At 44.0% G+C, this 18,704-nt stretch overlaps 1 protein-coding gene across 12 annotated transcripts in view; it reads right to left on the minus strand.

The window, feature by feature from the left end:
* The window catches only part of LOC121283974 (LIM domain only protein 7-like), a 222,832-nt gene that overhangs the window by 110,921 nt on the left and 93,207 nt on the right, over positions 1–18,704 (minus strand). For all 12 annotated transcript variants that reach the window (XM_041198837.1, XM_041198832.1, XM_041198834.1 and 9 more), the window contains exon 5: positions 4,312–4,418. In XM_041198837.1, coding sequence (XP_041054771.1) covers positions 4,312–4,418 — 107 coding nt within the window. The remainder of the gene's footprint in view (positions 1–4,311; positions 4,419–18,704) is intronic.

Below are 18,704 nucleotides of genomic sequence, written 5' to 3' on the forward strand. Positions count from 1 at the left end.
TCAAGCCATTGTCTAAGGGCCCACTACAAACTTGCTCCCTGGGTATTGACTCCACCCTTCATCTTGATAACTGTCGGGGCTGACCCAGAATGTTCAGAACCTCGGTATCATATTTGACCCAGAAATGAGCTCCTGGTCACATAACTCACCTGCTTCCATCTCTGTACCGTGACCCACATTGGCATCTGCCTTACCTCATCTGAAGCCTTCACCCATGCCTTTGTTAACTCTTGACCTGGCTCTTCCAACACATTCCTAATCAGCTATAAACTTGAGGTCATGCAAAACTCGACTGCCCGTGTCCTTAACTCCACAAGAACCCAGTCACCTATCAAACTGTGCTTACTGAATCACATTGGCTTCAGGTTAAACAATGCCACTCACTTCTACGTCTCTTCATCTCCAAAGAAGGATCATACTGGGCTTGAAATGTTAATTCGTTCTCTCCACAGACGCTGCCAGACCTGTTGAGTTTTTCCAGCACTTTTGGTTTTTATTTCAGGTTTCCAACATCCACAGTTTTTTGCTTTTACTAAAATTGTCATCCTTGCCTTTAAATCCTTCCACTGTCTTCTCTCCTTTGCAATTTTCTCCAGCTCCATAACCCTCTGAGATGTCTGTACTTTCCAATTCTGGCCTTGAGCATCCCCAGTTTTAACTGTTTCACCATTGATGGCCACAGCTGCCTTGGCCCTAAACTCCAAAACTCCCTTTTCCAAACTTCTCCACCTCTCTACCTTGCTTTCCTCTCAAGAGGCTACTTGAGACCTACTTCCAAGCTTTTGGTCATCTGTCCTAACATCTCATGTGACTTGGTGTCAAATTTTGCTTTATAACATTTCAGTGAAATGACATTTTATTACACTAAGACGTTACATAAATGCCAATTGTTGCTACATATTGTTACAATGAGGAAACATGGGTGAGGAATATGATGGAATATAAAATTGTATGACTAAGCATCACCGGCATGAGCTATTGAGAAATAGGGAGAGGCAGTGCCGGTGCTTGTCATGTCAATACTGCGCAGTCTGATAGACAGTGGCATTTGGCTGCTCCACCCTATAAACCAATTGACTGATTAGGAACCGAGAACACACGACATCTGTGTTAGTTGCACTAAAAGGAATTTATTGTTGCATTCGGGAGGGGGGGGGGGGGCAAGAAAGCCGGGCGGGGAAGGGAGGAGGCTAAAAAGCCAGGCTGGCAGGATGGGGGTGTGGTGAACGGGTGAAAATGTTGGGCCAGAGGGAGGGGGCAAAAAAACCGTGCCTGGGGGGGGGTGGTGGAGAGAGAGAGGGGAAAAGACAGACCGGGTTTGGTGGGGGGGGTGGGGGGGGGGGGGGGGGGGGGGGGGGTAGGTGAAAGGGGAGAAAAAGACAATTCAATTTTTTTTTCCATTATGCCTCTGTGAAGCAGTTTGGGACTTTTAGTTTCCATGCTAGAGGTGATACATAAATGCAACTGTTGGTTAAGGGAAGGATCTTTGGTCATGACACCAAAACCAACTTGCTGCACTTCTTTCAATGGTGCCAAATGATCCACAGAGATAGGTGGTGCCTGATCTTAACATCTTGTGCGTTCAATTTACTGATCAAAACTCTGGATCCCACGAATGTACAAGCTACTTCAAATATAAATTACAAACAGTTTGACTTGCTAACACCAGTTTGATAAAACACCAGATGAAAGGAGTGCCTTCAGCTCACCCGACCAATGTATATACTTGCAAGAGAGAAAGACCAACGAGGGCAAAGGGTTAACGGCCTCACTTTTTCTCACTTTCCATTGCAGCCCTAACAGCTGGACAAACCTGTTCCACTACCTTCACTTGCGGCTGTCAAAAGCAGGTTATGTAACTTGAAAACACCTGCAATGCTCCATGTTCAAAAACAAGATTTCAATCTTTTTATACCCTGGGAAAGATTCACAAGCTACATCGAAGCTTCACAAGTGGGAGGAAACAAAGAAAGCAATCATGTTTCAGGCATGAGAATACTCAAAATTTGGGGAAGAAAGCAATAGTTTTTGATCAAATCGTCTCCCATTTATAAAAGAAAGCCTCAGGTGACTGTGAAAAACGTGTTTTTTGAAGTTTTTTTTTAACCAATATCATCCGCCTCCCTAGTGTGGTTTCCCACTCTGGCAATATCACTGACAGTGATTCTCAAACACCAGAGTAGAACCATAGTAAACAACTAAGTAGCGAAGGAAACACGTCAAGCTGGCCTGAGCAAACCAATGACTTTCTATAGCCTGGAAGTCAGGCTTTTTCAGGGAACCCAGCTACACACTGTGCGCTAGATCTACAACAGCACCCAGGCTAGTCACTTTCCACACTTTGCTTTGCAACAGATGCTTATCAGTGGCAATGTTGGAACAACCTCAGGGGCAAATGCAAATTCAGCATCTTCATCCCAATGAAAATATTGGTATTTTTTTTTTAAAGAGGGTAAGCAACACAATAAACAGTTTTCCAAGATTGATATTTTCTACTATAAAGTGGGAGAAGGGCAAGCAGAAATGAATAAACTTGGAACAGTAGGAAAGTTCTCCCCAGACCTTTATTCCCCCTTCAGTTTACACAACTACATTGGGAAAACAAGCATTTACATCTGAACTGCAGTTTTAATTAAAGACCATCTAATGCAAGAATATCTGACGGAGAAATTCAAAGAATTAGTCAGAGTTTTTTCGTCTTGTACTAGTCAGTGCAAATCTACATTGCAACCGCTCCCATGTCAACTTTCCAAATTTATGCAAAGCCTGTATCATTAAAAGATCTGTTGGGTAATATTTCCCTCCCATAAACAAATATATAATCATCTTCAAAATTACTGCTATGTTATGACTTGAGCCAGCAGCATAAATTTCACAGGTTAACTATACTCAGCACTTTGACAACACAAGGAATATTTTATCATCTGGCGAGATGGGTTGATGGTGGAATGAAGATTTGAACATAAAGGAGAAAACTCTTCGAGTGAATCTATTCCATGTTTGTACACAGGTACAAGCATATGTAATTAGTGAAATCAATCTATGGAAGGGAAAGCATTTGAATAAAAGTACCAAAATGATTGGATCAGGTTTACTTGCTTTTATTTTGGATTAAATGATGTATGTACATTGTTGCTGCAACTGGGTCTCCTTCAGCCAGCAAGAACTCAAAAGATAATAAAATAAAAGTTAAGATCAGATAATATTAAAAAGAAAAACACCAGCAGCAAGTCTTAGCAAATCAGCCAAGTTTACCTTAGGGGCTGCTGTCAACTGCACAAGGTCAGTGCTGTAAGGAACCAGCAACACTAGAGCTCGAGCAATATAAAAAAAAAGTTGCTCATCACTCCAATACCAGGCACATAAACACCTTTGGAAATTGGTGGAGCCAGACCGAGTGCTAAAATTGTCTGTGTGCACTTATAAGCATATTGCGCAACACACAGAAACAGAAAAATTATCCAAGTGTGTACTAAACAATGCAAATAGATACAAATGCCAATGAAAAGCCAAAATATTACAAATTTTTGCATATTGTATATATAGATTACCTGTAGTGATTGCACCCACCCCACCCCCCCCCCCCCCCCCCCCCCCCCCACCCCCCCCCCCCTCCCCACCAAACTTGCTACATGTAATACTTTATTACAAAAAAAAACACAATTTCAGGAATGTATGTTCAGGACAAGCTAGGAAAACTCAGGCTTTATTTTATTTTGGATGTAAACCTGCATTCCCATGAGTGTTGAGTTGCCACAAAATAGCCTGCATTTAACAAGTTAAATATCTCATTCTCAAATTGAGACATTTTTAAAGAAATGTAAAAACTCCTGTTGCATGCCCCAAGATCATAAAGGCAGAAAGAATTTGAAATTGGATTCCCCACCTCGTGCTCCCAGTTTTCCCAATAAATCTAAACAGCTTTAGATTCAGAAACAATCGTAACACAAACAGCCAGTTAGAACGTTTTTGTGACTAAATATGTTTGTGAATGCCAGGAGATGATTTCAAATAATTGAGCTTCAGTCAGCAAAGCCCACAGCAGATCTTTCTCCTGCTCAAATCTTTCACTGGTGCCATATTTTTACTGACATTTAAAAAATATTGCTTAGACAGTTCTGCCAGCTACACTTTTTCCTCTCCCATTTCCTCACAAAGAAACCATTGTACATATTTAAAAGTACAAATGCCAGTGTATGTAATCAAAATATATTAATACCAGCATAAGGTCATAAAGAGCTCGTAGACATCATGAACTTTCAATAGTCTCTACCTATCCCAACAGTTCATTAAGAATAAAGCAGCACTTACTTGACAGTGACGCGACTGGATAAATCCTGAAGGTCTCCTGGGTGAAACAGCTGGGCTTCTTTTAAACCAAGTTTCTGACAGCCCTTCAGGAAAACGTTAATGTTGTCCTGAAAAAAGAAACGAAGCGAATTCCCTGCTTAGTTACACACCAAACAAGGAAAACCAACTCAGTCTAAAGTCCTTTGCACTGAAGTCCTCTGCTAGAGTAAAGGCAATGGAGAGAGAGAGAGAGAGAGGGATATATCAAACTTCCAATGAATCAGCACTGGCAATCTATGGATGTGGGCTGGCCGTGGGACTGACTGGCACTTGTCTGTTACCTGTTATAGTACGAATGCACTGCATGTGGGCAGCTACCATTACTGACGTCTTTATTACATAAACATTCCACCCTCCTTTTAGTCTCTCATGACACATCGAATTACTTCTAGTGTCTAATTTTAAAAAAAAACCTCTTGCCCACCCAGAAACTGCCTGCAGCCCCACAAGAAGGGCAGGATGGAGTAATACTTCCTCCTGTTTGCCACTGTGGCAGGACTCTTAAATATACCTGGAATCATGATTGGATGGCAAAGGTTAGCACTCTTGCAGCAGTTAAGGTAACATACAGTGCAGCCCAAACTTTTTAAGCAAGGTGTGGTATGATACAGCATTCGCTGCACCTGCTTGTTAGCAATTGTTAAAGAAACAGTAAGCAAAAACAAAATCAGGTCTTTAGAAAGGTCCTGTGAAAACCTTAATATTGACCTTGTGTTTGAGCAACGCTCATAAGGACAGATATATCTGTCTATGCGCATATGGGGCTGAAATAAAAGTATGCCAAGAACAATCCAAATAAAAACGTCTTTCCAATTACTTGCAAACTTAAGATTAGAGGTTTGTCCTTGCTATTCTAATAAACCCAAAGAGCAGAGCGTTGTAATGCAAAGTATGTTGATATACAACTGTTTCAATGCACCATACTTAATTCTTCTTCTCAAAGTTGCTACGGTATTTCTACTTTGAAGAATTTAAAGTAAATTAAGTAAAAACATTCAAGTATTTGTTCAAAATACATCTGGGCATGTCACAGCATGCTTTCATATACTTTTGTTCATCATTCATTTGGAGGGATACGTCACATTTACTCAACACAGCAAAAGCTTTGTACAAGTTTTTCAACAAAAGCCAAATGCTTAAATGGGCTAGTCTCACAATTGAACTTTATTTTTAAAACCTTGATTGGCACTACAAAATTAGGAATAAAACAGGTCGGTCTTCATTTTTGAGCTTATAGAAAATCAACAGCAACCACCATTTGTTTGCCTGCCAAACAACGTGCCAAATATTCCTGCTTCCTACAGACAGATTAAGATGCTTTCTATTGCTAGATTAATATATACTATCCAAAATAGATGGGATTTATTTTTTATTAAAAAAGGTTCAACAAAGTTTTACAATTTCTCTCTTTATGTACCAGCTCATCCACAAAGGTGAACTAGATCCGGTGATGCTAAACCACAATGATCCAAGTTTATACACTCAGTGCTTAACTGAAAATTCTAACAGATAGATATGTAAAAGGGCTTAAAAACAAAAAACTGCGGATGCTGGAAATCCAAAATAAAAACAGAATTACCTGGAAAAACTCAGCAGGTCTGGCAGCATCGGCGGCGAAGAAAAGAGTTGACGTTTCAAGTCCTCATAACCCTTCAACAGAACTGATCTTTCTTTACAAGGAGAGGGAAATATAAGCTGGTTTGGGAGGTGGGGGGAAGAAGTGGAGGGGGGGGCGGTGTTAGGATAGGAGCAGATCATCAAAAGATGTCACAGACAAAAGAACAAAAGAACACAGAGGTGTTGAAGTTGGTGATATTATCTAAACGAATGTGCTAATTAAGAATGGATGGTAGGGCACTCAAGGTATAGCTCTAGTGGGGGTGGGGGAGCATAAAAGATTTAAAAATAATGGAAATAGGTGGGAAAAGAAAAATCTATATAAATTATTGGAAAAAAAACAAAAGGGGGAAGAAACAGAAAGGGGCTGGGGATGGAGGAGGGAATTCAAGACCTAAAGTTGTTGAATTCAATATTCAGTCCGGAAGGCTGTAAAGTGCCTATTTGGAAGATGAGGTGCTGTTCCTCCAGTTTGCGTTGGGCTTCACTGTGAAGCTCATCTTCCGACTAGGCACTTTACAGCCTTCTGGACTGAATATTGAATTCAACAACTTTAGGTCTTGAGCTCCTTCCTCCATCCCCACCTCCTTTCTGTTTCTTCCCCCTTCTTTTTGTTTTTTTTTCCCCCAATAATTTATATAGATTTTTCTTTTCCCACTTATTTCCATTATTTTTAAATCTTTTATGCTCCCCCACCCCCACTAGAGCTATACCTTGAGTGCCCTACCATCCATTCTTAATTAGCACATTCGTTTAGATAATATCACCAACTTCAACACCTGTGTTCTTTTGTTCTTTTGTCTGTGACATCTTTTGATTATCTGCTCCTATCCTAACACCACCACCACCAGCACCCCCCCCACCCCCAACCCCCACTTTAAACCAGCTTATATTTCCCTCTCCTTGTAAAGAAAGATCAGTTCTGTTGAAGGGTCATGAGGACTCGAAACGTCAACTCTTTTCTTCTCCGCCGATGCTGCCAGACCTGCTGAGTTTTTCCAGGTAATTCTGTTTTTGTTTATGTAAAAGGGCTTGTCTGGTTGGGGAAGAAGTAAGATCGAGCCCATGAATGGGCAGAGAGATGAGATGAGATGGTGAGGCTCAGGCAAGAGAAGTTAGCAGGCAAGGGAGTGAATGAACAGTAACAAAACAAATCAGGCTTAACAGCAAGTGTAGGGGTAATTTGTTAGCCATACATCATGTTAGCGAAATTTTTAATTAGTATCAGAATTATAGGCAAGCAGAGGCCAGGTTTTCTACTATCCATACTGGCTATTTAACTTGATATCAGAAAAATCTTGCTGGTTAGCTATGCAATTCCAAATGTCAGTTAAGCTCAACTATTGGATTTCCAAAGCAAGAACCATTTCAAAAAAGAGAGATCGCTCTGTCATCTTCCTTTGATCTCCAACAGGGTCACAATCAGAGATCCAGGCCATGGACATCTTGGTTCAGAACTGAGCCAGGCCCCATCAGCAAGCCTTGGTCTTATGTCACCTCTCACCTCCTGACCCCTCCAAGCCTCTCTACCATCTAGAAGGTTCAAATCATGAGTGTAATGGAGTAATCACCACTTGTCTGAATGCAACTGCAACACTCGAAGTTCAACACCAAACAGGACAGGTTATTGTATTTGGCCAATCAGTGCCCTGAGGGGTCAAACAGTGCACTGGTTTAACACTTTATCCAAAAGACAACACTTCAAAGTGTAATGCTTCCTCAAAACTGCACTGGAGTGTCAGCCTAGATTATGTGCTCAAGACTCAAGTGCGATTGAACGCACAACCATCAGACTTAGAGGCAAGAGCGCTATACTTTGAGGCACAGCTGACATCTCGAGGGGATGCGGAGATTTCTTTCTCAAGTAAATTCTTTAAAATACTGCAAGATATGCAGCGAGAGTCCCGATAACACGGTGCGCCATCGCGATATTTCGGTGGGCGGGCACATGCTGATCTCTGATGCATGCCTGCCATTAATTAACGAGCCATTTAAGGCCCTTGAGGCACCAATTGATGTAGATTTTTCGGGAACCGTGCGATCTCCAGGTCACCGCACAAGTGCAATGGGTGGCACACGTTTGTATAACCCTCATCTGCAGGTGGGGTAAAGAGCTCAATGGGCAAATGTGCTCAGTCAGGTATTTAATTTGGAAAGTTACTGATACTTGCCTGTGTGAGCAGAAATACTTCAAAACTCATACCAGCTACTTGGACAGGACTCAACCTTCAGGTCAGCACTCTACAGTGAAGATCCTTTTTGGGGCCTGCAGGTTTCAGGAAGCCTTCCCTTAGCCTGGGAATGGGAGTTCTGCTATCCAGTGGAGGAACCTCCTCTGAGGAGGAAGGGAGAATCAGAAGGGAGAGGAAGCCAGGAGTGCACATTCAGCCCCCAGGGGAGCCCCACCTTTAGGGAGAAGAGGCAACGGCAAGGGGCCTAGGGCCAAGAGAGGGTCCAAGGCAGAAGGGACTGCAGAAGACGCCACTATCCTCCTGCTAGGGTATACAGGCGGCAAAGCAGCTACCTCAATATGTCAGAGGTGCAGTGTTGAAGGAGGCTCCATCTCTAGGGAGGCAGTCACCTATATGTGTCAGATGTAGACACAGTGGCTGCGGCTGAACACAATGAGTCCAGCAGTGAGTCCGAGGATGAGCACATACAGGGAAATGCTGAGGGGGTAGACGCTGACCCGGGCATACTCCAGGGAGGCAGGGACACCTGGGAAGCTTCAATCCAATGAACTTCAGCTAGCACAACACAGATGGACCTCCAGGACAAGCCTGTGCTGCAGGCTCCTTACTTGATACCTGAGTGCTAGATCTGCCTGGATAGGAACATTAACTAAGGGCCTTGTCAATAAAGCTCAGTGTGACACAACTCACTCATAACATCATGGGTAACCATCCACCTGCAGAGGAAGAGGCACCTTCAGCCATGATCACATGTCTAAATTTAATAATATAAAATAAACATAAGGAAACAAAATGACAAAGGTGTTAAACAGCACACCAACTAATCATGACCTCATTGCGGGGCAACACAAAAGCACCAGTGAGAAACCCGTGGTGTGCCTAAGGTGCCTTATGTTTACACTTTTAGGTGCTACGTATAGTTGCTGCCCCCCTCGCTGGGAATGGCGTCTGAGACAGCCTGCTCACTCTGCTGTCCTGTTGGCCTCCACCTTGGTGGTCGCCCTCTGGCCCATGGAGGCAGTGCTGACCCCGCCTGGGAGGGAGCGGCCAGTTCCACAGCTGGCATCTCCCCAGTGACTGCAGCCTCATAGGATGCAACGGTCACTGGCAGAGGGGCAGAGGAGCTGCTGCCCTCATCTGGAGCACCCTGACAGGAGCCCACAGAGACAACAGGCAGCTGCTGCGCCGACGTGAGGTCGCTTCAGACCTCCCTGCTCACCGTGGATGGCTCGGCACCAAGCTGGGAAACTTGGTGCCCAGACCATCTCCCACGCTGGCACTGACCAGCTCAGGTGAATGCCAATGTGAGGGCTTGCAGGTCCAAGTGCATCCCCAGGAAGCCCTGATTGGTCTCCTGGAGAAGCCTCTCCATGAGAGTCACCACTCTCTCCATGGAGGAAGCATGGCCCTCGGCCATGAGGCTTATTGCATCAGCAATGGTCCATGTGGACTCCTCCACCACGGATACCAAGCTAAGCATAGCCTCATGTATCTCCCCCAGATCCTCCCACACACCCTACTGGACTTCCATCGTTTGCTGCCTCACAGATGACTCCAGAGGCACATCATCAGGCACCGAATGAGTATGTGCCTGGTCCCCTGCAGTCCTCCGACTGCTGGTGCCATGGGCACTCTGTATCCGCCAGCTCCTTCAGCGACTGTGAAGTGCCCTCGCCGCTGTGCCCAGGATACTAGCCGATGATCTAATTCCCAAGGTGCTAGTATCTGCGCTGGTGCCTGCCTGGCAGAGATGGTGTGACGCTGGTGGGTCAGAGACTTCAGGGCCCTCAGGTGTGAGAGGGGAGCCTCTGCTGCTCCTCCTCCCAGCCCTGCTCCACTGATGTGAAAGGGAGAACAAGGACATTGGATCAGCTAACGTGGAGACAATGTTAATGTGCATTCCTGTCCCCCGGATCATTATGCGCTCATCCTTCCATAAGCAATGGTCAAGCCATGTTGCAAACTTCAACCACTGAACATTCAGCACTAGCATGGCTGCTGGGACACTAATGATGACCTCAGTGCTCAGCAAACCAGCCTCACCAACATCGGTGGACTTGGGCACATGGTGCCTCTCCAGATCGAGGGCCTCTTGTTCAAACCGCATGATCGCCAACTGGGCCGGCCCTCTGCCAGCCCTCAACCGCTCGGCGGCATTATGTGCATTCTTCTCCTGAAAAGGAGAGAAGAGTATCAATTAGGGCTACTTGTACCTGGAATCTCTTCGCAGACGGCCCGCCCCAACCAGAGTGGGACATTGCAGGGCTCCAGTGCCTCCTCACCCCACAGCTGCTGCATACTCACACAAGGATGCCAGGCTTTACCCTCAACTTGGCCAAATGCAGCCTACATCACATTTGGCACCACTCAGTCTAACTTTGCTGAGCAAGGAGGTACAAGCACGTGGAACGCAAAGGGCAGCATGTGGATGGGTGCCCCACCACCTGGAAGCTCCTCTCCCAGCATCTCATCACCCTGACTTTGACATGTCCTGGAGTTCCAGTGCTGCGCCTAGGTGCAGATCCTCCAGGTTGCCGCCAAAACAATAATGTGGGTCTCAGTGTACCACATGCTGTGGGGGCAGAACCCATCTCTTCACCACCCTCTCAGGGTGACCTCAGCATGGGCAATATCTACTGGCCCACCCAGCGAAGGACACATGCCGTCAATGAATCAATGCAGTAACCACACTCAGAGTTGGTGGGAGGGTGGCCGGGGGGGGAAAGCCTACTTGCTGGGTTAAGTGACCAATGCCAACAAGGTACTCACTCTTCCCGAGCGCAAGAGATCATCGAAACATTTGCGGCACTGGATCCAGGTGTATCGCACCACATCGTGGGAGCTCACCACTCCCACCACCTCCTCCCAGGCACGTTTGTTCACGTGAGGAGGGCCTCCTCCTCCCGTCCCTGGGAACAAGGACCTCCCGTCCCTGGGAACAAGGACCTCCCGTCCCTGGGAACAAGGACCTCCCGTCCCTGGGAACAAGGACCTCCCGTCCCTGGGAACAAGGACCTCCCGTCCCTGGGAACAAGGACCTCCCGTCCCTGGGAACAAGGACCTCCCGTCCCTGGGAACAAGGACCTCCCGCAGTGCTGCCACCTCCTTGAGGAGGGCAGCAAGGCAATCATTTGAAAAACAAGAGGTACAGCGCTCCAGACCCACAGCAATGTGGTTCACTCTTAAATGCCCTCGGAAATGGCCTAGCAAGCCACTCAGTTGTATCAAAGTTGCAAAAAAAAAGGAATGAAACCAGACGAGCCACCCGGCAGCGACCACCAGAAATGACAACAACAAAGTCCTCCTTATGGGGGCTGGTGCCAAAATTGGGAGAGGTGTCGTAGATATGATTCCATGAGGATGGCTTACAGATAACGTCCCAGAAACCACCATCACCATCCCTGGGTATGACCACCTGCAGGACTGACCCAGCAAAGGTGGCGGCACAGTGGTACGCAGTTGAGAGGGAGTTGCCTGGGGAGTCCTCAACATTGACTCCAGACCCCTATTAGATCAAACCTGAGCAAGAAAACTTCCTGCTGATTACCACATACCGTGCCCCCCTCAGCTGATGAATCAATGCTCCTCCGTGTTGAACACCACTTAGAGGAAGCACTGAGGGTGGCAAGGGTGCAGAATGTTCTCTGGGTGGAGGACTTCAATGTCCATCATCAAGAGTGGCTTGATAGCACACCTACTGACCGAGCTGGCAGAGTCCTAAATGACATAGCTGCTAGTCTGGGTCTGCGGCAGGTGAGGGAACCAACAAGAGGGAAAAACATACTTGACCTCATCCTCACCAACCTGGCTGCTGCAGATGCATCTGTCCATGACTATCGGTAGGGCTCCACCGCACATTGTGGGGACAAAGTCCCGCCTTACCTGGCTTGATGGTACTGGTAGAGTGGGGGATATGCCGGGCCATGAGGTTACAGATTGTGTTTGAGTACAATTCTGCTGCTGCTGATGGCCCACAGCGCTGTCTGGATACCCAGTCTTGAGTTGCTAGATCTGTTGAAATCTGTCCCATTTGGCATGGTGGTGGTGCCACACAACACAATGGAGGGTACCCTCAATCTTGAATCCACCATCTTTAACAACACTATCCCAAAAAAGTTCAGTATTATAGTCAAAATAAAAGTGGGACAACAGAAACTGCTGTAATGAGTGTGAAATTGCACGCCCATGGAAATCTCAGCGTCAGACAAATGGAATTTTCAATGGGTTGGTCATCCTGATTAGCACTCTGCTTTTCAGTATATTATGAGAAACAAGTAAAAGATTTTTTTTAGGCTTGCCTCTGCTGCTCCCCATACAGAATTTTGACTCCTGGCCGTGGGTGTGGGTCCACAGATGCCAGGTTTCCTTTAGTGTCTTGCGCAAGTACCTCACCTTAAGTCATGGGAAAAGCTTGACAGAGAATTACTCAACTTTGCAGCCTGGCTTAACCCATTCCAACAGCACTGAAGGTCACTAAATAACTATTAGGGGAATGTGGATGGAGGAACAAATTGGTAGGAAAACGGAAGGTTGCAAGAACTTTATACAATTACAATGGGGACTTGAAATTCCTAGTACAGACTCAGAAACTAGCAAGGAAGGGGGAAGGGAAATCCCCGAAATGTGTACAAGAGAACTTTTTTGATCAATATCTTTCCAGGCCTATGAGAAAAGAAGCAGTTCTGGATCTAGTGCTGGGGAATGAAATGGGCAAGTGGAGTTTGTTACAGAGGGAGGGGATTTGGGAAAGAGTGATCACAATATTAGGTTTAGAGCAGTTACAGGAAAAGGGCAAGGAAACATCAAATGTGAAAATTCTCAATTGGATGAGGATTAGTTTCAGCGAGTTGGAAAAGGATCTGGTCAGGCATATTGGAATCAAAAATAAGCAGGGGTGAAAATATAAATGAGCAATGGAGGGTGGGCCTTTCAAATAGATAATTCAGTTGTAGACTACAGACAGGAGGGGGGAAAGGAAGGGGATGCAAAGCTTCAGCTCCCTGGATGACTGAAGGTGCCGAGATTAAAACTGAACAGAAAGGAGGACTCTTACAATAAATGTCAAGTTTATGGTTCAGGAGAGAATCAAGCCAAATACAAAAGTATTGAGTAGAAATGAAAAAGGAAATAACAGAGGCAAAGGAAGTATGAAAGAATAGTTTAGCAAGTTACATTAAAGGGAACTCAAAAGGACACATAAGTAGTAAATGGGATGGGTATAGGGAGATGGGACCAGTGAAGGACCAAAAAGATCTTCCTGTGGAAACAGAGGAATTGGCTGAGACACTAAATGGAGAGTGCAAAAGCAACATACCACAGATGCTGTAAATCCAGAATAAAAGCAGGAAAAGCTAGTTACACTCAGCTGGTCAGGCAGTATCTATGAAGAGAGATAGAAAGTTAACATTTCAGGTCAGTGACTCATTAGAATTGGAAAAAAATTACATATGCAGCATCGATGCTGCCCGAACTCTGACTAAATCCAGCACTATTTAAACCAAATGCGTACTTTGCATCTACCTTCGCTGAAGGAGGGGATGCTACCAAAGTCACAGTAAAAGGAGCTAATCAAGCAATTGTATAGAATAAATATAGATAAGAAGGTCAGTCAGCCTATGTCAGTGTGCGGTAATTTTTATAAACCTCAGTCTGGGGACATTAATTGACACTGGGAAAAATATGGGTTAATAAATGAATGACAGACAGTACAGATTTGTTAAAGGAAAATTGTATTTGACTAACTCAGTTATGTCTTTGATGAAGTAACAGAGTGAGCTGATGAGGTACTGCAGCTGATGCTGCCTATATGAACTTTAAAAAAAAAAGTACATGATAGACTTTGCAAAATTAAAACCCACATGATTAACGTAGCACTGGATACATTCCTTCAGTGTGGAAAAATAACTTCACTGCCGCTCTCTGCTTTCTGTCCCTTTGCCAATTTTGTACCTTATTCATGTGGGTTTTAATTTTGCAAAGTCTATCATGTACTTTTGTTTTTTAAAGTTCATATAGGCAGCATCAGCTGCAGTACCTCATCAGCTCCCTCTTACTTCATCAAAGACATAACTGAGTTAGTCAAATACAATTTTCCTTTAACAAATCTGTACTGTCTGTCATTCATTTATTAACCCATATTTTTCCCAGTGTCAATTAATGTCCCCAGACTGAGGTTTATAAAAATTACCACACACTGACATAGGCTGACTGACCTTAATATCTATATTTATTCTATACAATTGCTTGATTAGCTACTTTTACCGTGACTTTGGTAGCATCCCCTCCTTCAGCGAAGGTAGGTGCAAAGTACGCATTTGGTTTAAATAGTACTGGATTTAGTCAGAGGTCGGGCAGCATCGATGGTGCAAATTTAATTTTTTTCCAATTCTAATGAGTCACTGACCTGAAATGTTAACTTTCTATCTCTCTTCATGGATACTGCCTGACCAGCTGAGTGTAACTAGCTTTTCCTGCTTTTATTCCGGATTTACAGCATCTGTGGTATGTTGCTTTTGCGCTCTCCATTTAGTGTCTCAGCCAATTCCTCTGTTTCCACAGGAAGATCTTTTTGGTCCTTCACTGGTCCCATCTCCCTATACCCATCCCATTTACTACTTATGTGTCCTTTTGAGTTCCCTTTAATGTGACTTAATAAACTATTCTCTCATACTTTCTTTGCCACTGTTATTTCCTTTTTCATTTCTACTCAATACTTTTGTATTCGGCTGTGTTGGTACAAAATTGGCAAAGGGACAGAAAGCAGAGAGCAGCAGTGAAGTTATTTTTCCACACTGAAGGGATGTAACCAGTGTTGCACTTCAAGGGTTGGAGTTGGGACAACTGGCCTTTTTGTTACATATTAATGCCCCAGGGACTTGGGTATACAGGGCACAATTTCAAAGTTTACAGAAGACAAACCTCATTTTTGGAACTTAAACAGGAGTCGTCATCATATTGGATGCGAAACGTTAACTCTTTCTCTCTCCACAGAAGTTGCCAGGCCTGCTGAGTTTTTTCAACACGTTCTGCTTTTATCTCAGGGGAACATAGACTGGAAGTGAACTGACGCATGGTAGAAGCAATTTAATACACTTTAAGTGTGAAATAACCCAACTGGTAAAAAGATTGACTGGATGCAAAAACTAAAGGATACGATTTAGAAGGGGTGCTGGGACAATAAAGACCTTTTGCGTGTATGCACACAAATCTTCGAAGGCAGCAGGACATGTTGGGAATAGATACACAGGATCCTTGGCTTTATAAATAGACACGAGAGTACGAAAACAAGGAAGTTATGCTAAACCTTTATAAACCACTGCATCGTGCCAGCTGGTGTACTAGGGCCAACCTGGGCACCGTGCTTTAGAAAGGATGTCAAGGTCTCAGCCTGGGTGCAGATGAGATTTACTAGAATGGTGCCAGGAATTAAAGACTTCAGTCGCATGGATACATTGGACAAACTGGGGTCGTTGTGCGCAGAGCGGAGAAGAAGTGGAGATTCGATAGCAATGCTCAAAATCGTGAATGGCCGAGTAAATACGGAGAAGCCGCTTCCAGTGGCAGATGGGTTAGTAACCAGGGGGAACTAATTTAAAAATAACTAGAGGGGACGTGAGGTAAAAAAAAAATGCAACAAATTATGATGGGGAGTTTAGGTCATCTCGATTTGAAATGTTAACTGTTTCTCTCCAGATGATGCCTGACCTGCTAAGCATTCCCAGTGTTTTTGGTTTGATAACACCCTGATATGCAGTACCTGAAAGGGTGACAGATTCAATAATAACTTTCTTAAATTAATGCAATGAATATTTGAAGGGGTGTGGAGGGTGGAAAATGACAGGCCTATGCAGAAAGAGCAGGGAGTGGCACCTGTTGTAAAGCACTTTCAAAAGAGCTAGCCTCGTACAGCACAGAAAGAGACCATTCAGCCCATTGTATCATTTAATAACTCTAGAATTAGGCTGCAGCATAATACTAGCACCTTAACATATCGGCTAATACAGCACAGATATGGAGATGCTCACTTCTGTCTTTCTGAACTTGACAAATTTTCTGAGCCAAGTAATACTCTGGACAATATAAAAAAATGAGATCAATTCCTGGGAAGACAGGGTTTTCCTATGAAGGGAGATCGAGTAGAATGGGCTTTCATTCTCTGGAGTTTAGAAGAATGAGAGGCGATCTCATTACAACATGTAAGATTCTGAGTGCACTTGACACGGAAGATGCTGAGGGGCTGTTTCTCCTGGCTGGAGAGTCTAGAATTAGTGGTCATAGTCTCTCGTTATGAGGTCGGCCACTTGGGACTGAGACTAAAAGAAATTTCTTCACTCAGTTGTGAATCAGTGGCATTTTTTCCCATTCAGGACTGTAAGTGCTCGGTTCCTGGCTATTTTCACATCTGAGGTCGACAGATATTTGGATACTAAGGGAATCAAGGAATTATAGGGGTAGAGCAAGAAAAGGGGAATTGAGGTAGAAGAGGAGCCATGATTGTATTGAATGGGGGAATAGGCTCAAGGGGCAGTATGGCCTATTCCTATTTATGTTCTGATGGAAACAAGACCCTTACTAGTTTCTGGAATGGGTGGGGGTGGGGGAAGAGAAAATTATAAATTTTTACATCTATACGTCTGCTGCACAGCAGATTTCAATTGAATTGAAAACAAAACCTCAGCACCATGTTCTTATAGAAATCCTCCGAATATGAAGATTAAGCCGCTAAACTAAGCAGAGAGAAATGAAAGCCTGTTGTGCCGACGTGTGCTAGATTCTCTAATATTATGTTATTTTGATACAGTAGGCACCCAATAGGGTGCAATCATATGCTCAAATGTCTTATTCACTACGTGAATGAAACAAACTAACAGTACAAAGGTTTATGACACCTTATGTCAAGGTACCACAATCACGCAATTTAAAGTGCAACTAATAACCAGGGCAAGTAATCTCTCAAATACAGAGAGGTGAAGCCAGCACAGATAATGCACTTCTCTAGCTTAAATCACTAAATGTTGGCATAAAGGCATATAAGCCATCGTCCCACCAATCTTACTTCATAGAAGCAGAGTGATAAAGTACATGAGGCAGTCATTTTGACTGTTGTCCAACTATTCCCACTCTCCTGCTCATTTTCCATAGCCCAGAAAGCTTCTTTCTCAAATATTTATCCAATTCCTCTTGCAAAGTTACCATTAAATCTACTTCCACCACCCTAATCAAACAATGTAGTGCCGTCCAATTCATAACTCTGCATTTTTTTTCTCCACTTTTGACAATAAGTTTAAATCTGTGTCCTCTGCTTACTGACTCTTTGGCCACTGATAACAGTGTCCTCCTTATTTACTCTATCAACTCCCTCATGACTCTGAACCCCCTTTCAAATTTCCCCTTAACCATCTCTCTCTTCAGTTAGCTGAATTCTTCAACCCCTTGTATCGCTTTTCTGCAATCCCTTGACATCTGTCCTGAAGTATGGTACCGAGAAATGTACGCACTGCTCCAGCTGAGGCCAAACCAGTGTTTTATAAAGGTTTAGAATCAAATTTTTGCACTCTTCCATCTAAACTAGAAGATGAAAGGTCATCAGCCAGAAATGTTACCCGTTTCTCTCCTTGTAAATGCTGTCTGACCTGCTCAATCTTTCAGGCATGTTCTGTTTTTAAATTTATTTTGTTTCTTGAATGCCATTTTGATACATACAGCTTCTACTAACTTAGTTAAAGTTGGACAGCCTCAAACAGGCCGGTAAAAATCTAAACATTATTTACCATGACTACCGGAAAATAAAGCATCCAGGAATTATGCTGCAACATGAGACTCCCAAGTCAACAAATGAAGTGGGAGACTAAGATAATGGTTACTAGGACAGAACTTGAATATTGCTGAAAAGAGAGACATGCTGCCAAAGATTTTCGTCTTGCACTCATCAGGACAAACACAGGAACGCCAAATTTCAAAAGATCAGGATAATTTATACTAAAAATGAAAAAGATGCTGATTGGTTGGCAAGTCGACTCTGATTGGCCAAGGGATTGCCATGGAGAAAGCAACGGGGAACTCGAGGTTCCCCAAGCTCCCAGGTATTTAAAAATAAACATGCACAGTTTAAACTTTTCCTTTAATTGCAGCGAACAGGTCTCCGCATATGAATGCCTCTTTTAGCAAGCATAAATGAGCCACATTACGAGCTTGACTGTTTATCCTAAGTAGGTTATTAGTGCAGATACTCGCGCACTCAGGGTTGTTTGGTAAGTGCTGCCCAATCGTGGAACCACATCTGACTGCAGACGTTTTGAATTACCCGGGGAACTTGGAGAGTCCATTGTTTTCTCCATGGCAATGCTTTGAAGAGAGTCTACTTTCCAGCTAATCAGCAACCTTTCTTCCTGTAGTTTAAATTGTGGCCTTTTCAGCAATATTTAAGATTATTCTTCCTACTATGCTTACACAAGCCAAATGCAGCTACTCGGGAGTTCAATTAACATTACCGAGGCAAAGTGGACCCACCCTGCTGGATGAGGTACAATCATTGATAAGAAGCGA

This window comes from Carcharodon carcharias, chromosome 11 (genome assembly GCF_017639515.1).
Source record: "Carcharodon carcharias isolate sCarCar2 chromosome 11, sCarCar2.pri, whole genome shotgun sequence".
NCBI lineage: Eukaryota > Metazoa > Chordata > Chondrichthyes > Lamniformes > Lamnidae > Carcharodon > Carcharodon carcharias.